Raw genomic sequence first — 8,853 nt, 5'->3', positions numbered from 1 at the left:
TGGTTTCCCTGAGCTATGGCTCTCCCCAGACCCCCCTGGGCTCCCCTCAAAGCTGTTTTCCTGCTGTGACACAAAATAGGACTTTGGTGTTGTTTTGGTGTTTCATTCTTGTAATTGAGTTTTTCATTCTCACCATCAGCTTTGGGACCAAATGTGTGTCAGGGCCACTCTGGCTTGACAAGTTTGGGTTTTCCTGGGGGTCTCCGAGGGGCTGGAGCCTTCCTTGGGCAGAACAGAGAGGGCCATTCATGGCCTGTCCCGTGCAGGAACGTGACTGGCCCAGAATAGGCTGCAGGACCCCCCAGGGGTCAGGGAGGGGGGTCCTGAGTGCCCCAAACTCCTCTGGTTTGGGAAGAGAGACCAGGAAAAGCTGCAGCCCCTCACAGAGGGTTAAAGGGTGGTTAAATTCATGGGTTCTGCCCTGGGTAGAGGAGCCCTTTGGGGGGCTGGTCCCTGCTCTGCCTGGGGACAGAGTGAGCAGAGGGGACAGGGACAGGTCACTGCTGCTGCCCTGCAAAACCTCCAGATGGGAATGGACTCCTGCCTGGGACACAGCAAAAGTCCAGCCCCAGAGCGCCAGGAATGCACCAAGGTACAGGAATGATCCACCGAGCTCCAGAGTCAACTCTGGAATGCAAATTTGGAGGTGGAAACATCTCTGGGTATTACTGGCCAAAAAGGGGCAGCAGCTGAGTGCTCTGGGCAAGGCCAGGGGGGGCTGTGTCCATCCAGGCCAGGGGGGGCTGTGTCCATCCCCAGGGGGGGGCTGTGTCCATCCCCAGGAGGGGCTGTGTCCATCCCCAGGGTGGGCTGTGTCCATCCCCGGGGGGGGCTGTGTCCATCCCCAGGGGGGGCTGTGTCCATCCAGGCCAGGGGGGGCTGTGTCCATCCCCAGGAGGGGCTGTGTCCATCCAGGCCAGGGGGGGCTGTGTCCATCCCCAGGGGGGGCTGTGTCCATCCAGGCCAGGGGGGGCTGTGTCCATCCCCAGGGGGGGCTGTGTCCATCCAGGCCAGGGGGGGCTGTGTCCATCCAGGCCAGGGGGGGGGCTGTGTCCATCCAGGCCAGGGGGGGCTGTGTCCATCCCCAGGGGGGGCTGTGTCCATCCGGGCCAGGGGGGGGCTGTGTCCATCCCCAGGAGGGGCTGTGTCCATCCAGGCCAGGGGGGGGCTGTGTCCATCCCCAGGGGGAGCTGTGTCCACCCAGGCGAGGAGGGGCTGTGTCCATCCAGGCCAGGGGGGGCTGTGTCCATCCAGGCCAGGGGGGGCTGTGTCCATCCAGGCCGGAGGGGGCTGTGTCCATCCCCAGGGCTGGGCTGTGTCCATCCAGGCCAGGGGTGGGCTGTGTCTGTCCAGCCCAGCCCACAGACCTGGCTTTACCTCCATGTCCTTCCCACCAAACCTGGTTTTACCTCTGTGTCCTTCCCATAAACCTGCCTTTTCCTGCTGTCCTTCCCACCAAACCTGGCTTGACCTCCATATCTTTCCCACTAAACTTGGCTTTACCTCTGTGTCCTTCCCACCAAATCTGACTTTACCTCTGTCCCCTTCCCACTAAACTTGGCTTTCCCTGCTGTCCTTCCCACCAAACCTGGCTTTACCTCCATGTCCATCCCACCAACCCTGCCTTTCCCGGCATACACAGATGATCCCCACCCTATTTAAAACCCTTGACCACTGAGAAAAGCCAGGCTGGTCCAGCTCTCCTCATCACCTCTGAACAAATCTCAGGACGAGGCTCCCGTCACTCACGGAGCAGACGGTGCCACATCCCCCAATCCAGCTCTATTTGTTTATTATTTTCACTCCTTCCCAGTGTTTCTCCAGCTTTTCCCTCCTCCATCCCCATCCCACCCTCAGCCATTGGTCGCAGGGGCAGTGCTGGGGATGTTCTATAAAACCTCCCACTGCAGGAACCACGAGAGGAAGGAACATTTCCCTGCAACTCCAACACCCAAACCACTGCAGCTCCCCCAGGACCTGCCCAGTGCCCCAGGCAGGGGAAAAAAAGCTGTGAGAGGGAAGAAAACATCTCCCAGGAGCACCCAAATTCCATTTGGGTCACCAGGAAGGTAATGACTTTGCTGCTCTGTGAATTATTCTGCAGACAAGACGATTCCTTGTGTCTGGGGGAATTTTTTTTTTTTTTTTTTTTTTTTTGCAGGGTTTACAGAAGGTAAAGTTGAAGTGCCTGGACAAGATCCTGTGTGTGGCAGGGAGAGGGGAAATCCAGCACAGCTCTGCTGGGAGCTCCTGGGGCAGTGGGGTGGGATGGTGTCCACAGAGATTTTTTTTTGCTGTGATATTTATCCACAGAAAAACTTGTGTTTGGTGTCTGGGAGATGAGGTGGGACTGCTCTGGAAGGGAGAGGAGGAGGAGGAGATGGAGGGAGAGGTGAGGCTGGAGCTGAGGATTCTGCCTGGGCTGTGCTGGGATCCCAGGGAAAAGGGATTTTAATCCCACACACGGCACCTTTCAGGCTCTGTAGGGTTCAAGTGACAGTTTTCAATCTGATTTTCTCTCTGGGAATCTCCCCCTGATGTCCATGTCAGGATTCCAGGGGGTTCAGCTGCGATTTGGGCTCAGCACAGTCAAAATTCCCACTGGGATGGGTGAAAGAAATTCTGGATCTGGGTTTTTCCCCATCTGAACAAGTTTCTTGATGCTCCTGTGCCTCATTTCCATCAGCTGAGGAAGGGCTGTGCTTCCAGGCACTCTGAGATGGGAAGAGCAATGAGGACAGGAGAAAAGAGTTTATTTTTTGCTCTAATTTTGGATTTAATGAAAGACTCGATTCGGTTTAAGGCGAGATGAGAAGAAAGTGTTTTTCTTCTGCAGTGATCCTGTGATCCTGCCTCACATGAGCTCCTCTGCCAAGCCCCAGGGGGGTTTTTTTGCTTCTTCATTTTTCTCCAGCAGAGCTCTGAGCTCAGGCTGGGCACAGGGCACAGCCCAGGGGGGGCTCCCACTGCTCCCACCCTCTGCTCTCCTCCAGCCAGGAGTGTTTGTGCCACCCAAAACTGTCCCTGGGAGTTTTCAGGGACCTCGGGCAGGATTTCTGAGCTGGGTCTGCCCTGTCCTGAGAGCTGCAGTGCTGTGGGAGGAGAGGTTGGGACACCTGGCCCTGCCATGGTGGGGGACACAATGACTGAAATCCCTGGGATGGGTCAGAGCAGGGATTTGTGTCCAGGTTTGTGACCCTTTGGGGGTTTATTTATCCATTCTCCCCCTGTCCAGACAGGAACAAGGCAGGCCGGGGACAGTTTGTTCCCCTTCCAGTTTGTTCTGCTGAACTGTTTAAATTTAGCAGCACAAAACTCACCCTCGGGGTCGCCAGCGCTGACCTGGTGGGATCAAATCTGGCGTCGTTTGTGTTTGATGATGGAGCTCTCCAGAAACTCATAAATAGAATTGGATCATAAAATAGAATATCCCAGGTTGGGAGGGACACACAGGGATCATCCAGTGCAGCTCCTGGCCCTGCACAGACACCTCAACAATCCCACCCTGGGCATCCCTGGAGCGCTGTCCAAACACTCCTGGAGCTCTGCCCATTCCCTGGGGAGCCTGGGCAGTGCCTGAACCCTCTGGGGGAAGAACCTTTCCCTGATCTCCAACCTAAACCTGCCCTGACTCAGCTCCAGCCCTTCCCTGGGTCTGTCCCTGCTCACAGCGAGCACAGGCACCTTTCAGGGGGTTGTGGAGAGTGATGAGGTCACCTCTGAGTCTCCTTTTCTCCAGGATAAACACCCCCAGCTCCCTCAGTCGTTCCTCATCTGGCTTGTTTTCCAATCCCTTCTCCAGCTTTGGTGCCTCCTCTGGACACGTTCAAGTGTCTCAATGTCCTTCCTAAACTGAGGGGGCAGAGCTGGACACAGCACTCAGTGTCCATCCTAAACTGGACACAGCACTCAATGTCCATCCTGGACTGGACACAGCACTCAATGTCCATCCTGGACTGGACACAGCACTCAATGTCCATCCTGGACTGGACACAGCACTCAATGTCCATCCTGAACTGGACACAGCACTCAATGTCCATCCTGGACTGGACACAGCACTCAATGTCCATCCTAAACTGGACACAGCACTCAGTGTCCATCCAGAACTGGACACAGCACTCAATGTCCATCCTGAACTGGACACAGCACTCAATGTCCACCCTAAACTGAGACACCCAGAGCTGGACACAGCACTCAAGCTGTGGCCAATGTCCCATCTCCCCGTCCTCTGCTAAACCATTTCTCTCCCCGCTCCCTCTCTCCTCTGGCAGATCCCAGCAAGGACATTCCACAGGCACCATGAGGATTCCTGCCCTGAGCTTCTCCACCACGTCCTCCCCAGGACTGATCCCATCTCCCACCGCCCTGACCATCCTCCTGAGCTGCCTCATCTCCAGCACTCACAGCCAGACCCCCGGGGCTTTCCAGGAGAGCACGATGCCCTTGGATGTTCTGAACCAGGAGCAAACTTACAGCCTGGTCCAGCCTGGCCTCCTCAGGGCCGTGCCAGTGGTGTCCAATTTGTCAGAAAACGTCCCCTCGGAGCCTCCCCTGCTGCCCGTGTGCGCCCGCCCCGCCGACATCCGCCACGTCTTCAAGTACATCAACACCATCGTGTCCTGCACCATCTTCGTGGTGGGGATCATCGGCAACTCCACCCTGCTGCGCATCATCTACAAGAACAAGTGCATGAGGAACGGGCCCAACGTGCTCATCGCCAGCCTGGCCCTGGGGGACCTGCTCTACATCCTCATTGCTCTGCCCGTCAACGTCTACAAGGTGGGTTCTGCCTGGGATGGGGATGTTCTCACCTTGGTAGTTCTGGTTTGTGCCTGAGGTGATTCTTTGTTTAGAGAAAATTACCTGGAAAGAGATGTTTAGAAAAGCAAAATGTCTTGGGTACAAAACTAGTTATGGATGCTCCTGGATATTCCCTGGAGGAGCCCAAGGGCAGCTTGGATGGGGCTGGGAGCAGCCTGGGAGAGTGGAAAGTGGGGGAGTCCCACCCCATGGCAGGGCTTTGAGGTTCCTCCAAAACCTTTCTGAGATTCCATGGTTTGTGTTGCTGCTGAAGGAATGAGCTGGAATGGGTGGTTGGTTCTGGGGTAGCCTCAGGAAGGGCTCCAGGAGTCAGGGCTGTGAACTCAGCCTCCTTCTCCTCCTCCTGCATGAGTGGCTTGGATTTATCTCCAGCCTTCAGGACACATTGTCCCCACCTCTGCTTGTCCCAGCTGAGCGTGGGTTCTGTCAGGAGATGAGTGTGCTCGGGGGTCAGAGCCTGGGAAAGGCTTGGGACACACGGCTTTGGGGCTGTGTCAGAGCATGGCTTTCATTCTCCCTTTGAAAACAACCCAAAGCAGCCTAGTGTGGGGTTTGGGAACTCAGATCCATCCAAAACCCTCCACGGTCTGGAGTCAGGACCTGGTGTCTGGACCATCTTTATCTCTGTGTCCAGCCAGGGAAACCAAAGTGTCCCAGTGCCCACAAACCACGGGAAAGTGCCCAGGGCACATTCCCAGTGCTGGGGGAAGCTCAGAGAGCTCTCTGTGGGCTCTGTGGGTGAGCTCACAGAGGAGAAACTGGAAGAACATTCCCAAAAACAACCCGGTAACCTGTGGATCCTCCCCAGCTCCTGGCCAAGGACTGGCCCTTCGGAGTGCAGGTCTGCAAGCTGGTGCCCTTCATCCAGAAAGCCTCTGTGGGCATCACAGTGCTCAGCCTGTGTGCCCTCAGCATCGACAGGTGAGACACACCTGGGCTGCCCCTGGGCCTTCCCTGGGGCCACAGGCAGAACCAGGAGCTCCTTCTCAGGCCAGGGGATGGGGACAGGCTGCTCTCACATCCAGCTGGAACTCTCTGGTGACAGAGCTGAAATCCTGATGGGAAAGGATGAGGAGAGGGAGAATGGTGTGGGTTGGGTGGTGAGGAAAGTGGCCAAGGACAGTCCCCATCCCACTGAGCCCCTGAGTCCCATTCCTGCACTGGGGAAGGTTCAGGGGTGGAGAAGAAGGTTCAGAGGTGGAGGGGGAAGGTTCAGAGGTGGAGGAGGAAGGTTCAGGGATGGAGGGGGAAGGTTCAGGGGTGGAAGGTTCAGAGGTGGAGGGGGAAGGTTCAGAGGTGGAGGGGGAAGGTTCAGAGGTGGAGGGGGAAGGTTCAGAGGTGGAGGGAGAAGGTTCAGAGGTGGAGGGGGAAGGTTCAGAGGTGGAAGGTTCAGAGGTGGAGGAGGAAGGTTCAGAGGGGGAAGGTTCAGAGGTGGAGGAGGAAGGTTCAGGGGTGGAGGGGGAAGGTTCAGGGATGGAGGGGGAAGGTGTGAGGGAAAGGACCTTTGGGGACAATTCTAATCTGCCCCTTCTCCTCCCCTCCCTGGCTGCTTTTCCCCCTCCCCCCCGTGGGCAGGTACAGGGCAGTGGCGTCCTGGAGCCGGATCCAGGGCATTGGGATCCCCATGTGGAAGGCGGTGGAGGTGCTGCTGATCTGGGCCGTGGCCGTGGTGCTGGCCGTGCCCGAGGCCATCGCCTTCGACATGGTGGAGCTCAGCTACTGGGAGCAGCACCTGTGGGTGTGCATGCTGGCCTCGGAGCAGAGGTCCCGCTTCATGAGGGTGAGTGTGTGTCCTGGTCCTGACCCTGACCCCAATCCCAACCCCAACCCCGACCCCAATCTCAACCCCAATCCTGCTTCATGAGGGGACGTGTGCATCCCAGTCCTGACCCCAATCCCAATGCCAACCCCAATCCCGACCCGAATCCTAACCTTAAACCCAATTCCAATTCCAATCCTGCTTCATGAGGGTACGTGTGCGTCCCAGTCCTGATCCCAATACCAATCCTAACCCTAAACCCAATCCTAACCCTAAACCCAACTCCAACCCCAATCCCAATCCCACTTCATGAGGGGACGTGTGTATCCCAGTCCTGACCCCAATCCCAATGCCAACCCCAATCCCATTCCCACTTCAGGAGAGTATGTGTGCATCCCAATTCTAATCCCAATCCAGATCCCAATCCCAATCCCCCTTCAGGAGGGTACATGTGCATCCCAATCCCAACCCCATCTTGCTCCAGGACAGTAGGTGTGCATCCAAATCCGGACCCCAATCCCATTTCATGAGGGTATGTGTGCATCCCAATCCCAATCCTTCTTCAGGAGGGTGCATATGGATCCCAATCCCAACCCCAACCCCAATCCTGTTTCAGGAGGGTAAATCCGCATCCCAATCCCAATCCCAACCCCAATCCCACTTCAGGAAGGCACATCTGCATCCCAAATTGCTCCTCCTGCTCTTTCCCCATTTCCAGCCACTCTCTCTCCCTTTTCCCCCTCAGTTCTATAGGGATGTGAAGGACTGGTGGCTTTTTGGGTTTTATTTCTGCCTGCCCTTGGTGTGCACGGGCATCTTCTACACCCTCATGTCCTGCGAGATGCTGAGCAAGAGGAACGGGATGAGGATCGCTCTGAATGACCACATGAAACGGGTGAGAGAACCAGGGGGGACTCCTGGGATCCCCAAAACGGGCTGTGGGAGGGGGGACACTCCCATCCCTGTGAAGGGCAGGCAAAGCCTCACATCAGCTCTTGGTGTGTTGGTGCAGGGATTACACCAGGGAAAAAGACCTTAAACTCCATAATCTGCAGATTTGGGGGTGACCCCAAACCCTCGTGGCCACAGCCCAGCTCTGCTGGTCATTTATCCCAGCCCACACCACGCTGGATGTGCCAAATCCCAGACAAGGGGCGCAGGGAGGAGTTCACTGTCCTCTCCCAGGCTTTGGGGATGATTCCCTGAGGAGCTGCAGCTGATTGTCACCATAAGGGGTGAATGCAGGTGGCCCCATCCAGGTGTCCCAGGGAACGAACACCGTCCCAGGGAACAAACACCATCCCAGGAGTGATGCTGGGGAGGGGTCTGTCCCTTGTGTAGCAACTGCTGCTGCCCCTTTCTGCCCCCTGCACCTGCTGCAGAGCTCCAGGAGCAACCTGACCTAGTGAAAAATGAGCTTTAAAGTCCCTTCCAACCCAAATTGATCCCACAACTCGGGATCTCCTCACCTTCCCCCTGGCCCTGTCTGGCAGCGCCGGGAGGTGGCCAAGACCGTGTTCTGCCTGGTGGTGATCTTCGCGCTCTGCTGGCTGCCCCTGCACCTCAGCCGCATCCTCAAGAAAACCATCTACGACCAGACGGACCCCAACCGCTGTGAGCTGCTCAGGTAGAGCCCCCCAGCAGGTCCAGGAGCCCCAAGGGGGACCAGGACAAGCCCTGTGGGGTTTGCATCAGGCTGGGGGAGTTGCCTTCTGTCATCCCTGCACTTAGAGGGGCAACACGTTGAGATGTGGTGTGGACTCTCACAGAGGACAACAGGGTCAAAAATGGAAGGCTCTTTATTATCTGACTCCAATTTTACTTAATATACATTTTGTACAGAGGGCCCAGATTGGCCCAAGGAGGTTACAACCTCCTGACCTGATTGGTCACTCTTGCTTTTAATCAAGTTCTCTCTCAGAGAACAACTATGCAAAACATACAGATAATTTCTAAGAATACAATATTGTTTATGTGAAGCAGCGTGAGAACGAGGCTGCAAAGAGTCAAACACTCGAAAGCAAAAAAAGTCAGGGGAGTCGCCTTCCACCTCCTGCTTTCAGTCATTCCTTGTCCAGAGTTTTAAGCTGCGTCAAGGGAAATACAAGTTGGGTATTAGGAAGAAGTTTTTCACAGAAAGAGTGATTAAATATTGGAATAGTCTGCCCAGGGAGGTGGTGGAGTCACCAACACTGGGTGTGTTTAAAAGGAAACTGGATGTGGCACTTGGTGCCATGACCTAGTTGAGGTGTTGGACTCGATGATCTTGAAGG

At 56.1% G+C, this 8,853-nt stretch overlaps 1 protein-coding gene across 3 annotated transcripts in view; it reads left to right on the top strand.

The window, feature by feature from the left end:
• The first annotated feature begins 1,962 nt into the window (after nt 1-1,962).
• Nucleotides 1,963-8,853, top strand: part of LOC310917755 (endothelin receptor type B-like) — a 372,101-nt gene continuing 365,210 nt past the window's right edge. For all 3 annotated transcript variants that reach the window (XR_014591480.1, XR_014591481.1, XM_083876267.1), the window contains exons 1-6: nt 1,963-2,069; nt 4,272-4,779; nt 5,630-5,742; nt 6,397-6,601; nt 7,326-7,475; nt 8,074-8,207. Coding sequence is in view for 1 of the 3 variants with exons in the window: in XM_083876267.1 (XP_083732393.1) it covers nt 4,300-4,779; nt 5,630-5,742; nt 6,397-6,601; nt 7,326-7,475; nt 8,074-8,207 (1,082 nt within the window). In the remaining 2 variants the exon portion in view is untranslated. The remainder of the gene's footprint in view (nt 2,070-4,271; nt 4,780-5,629; nt 5,743-6,396; nt 6,602-7,325; nt 7,476-8,073; nt 8,208-8,853) is intronic.

This window comes from Zosterops lateralis (assembly GCF_965231275.1).
Source record: "Zosterops lateralis genome assembly, chromosome: 21".
Lineage (NCBI taxonomy): Eukaryota > Metazoa > Chordata > Aves > Passeriformes > Zosteropidae > Zosterops > Zosterops lateralis.
This window is presented reverse-complemented; position numbering and strand designations above follow the sequence as displayed.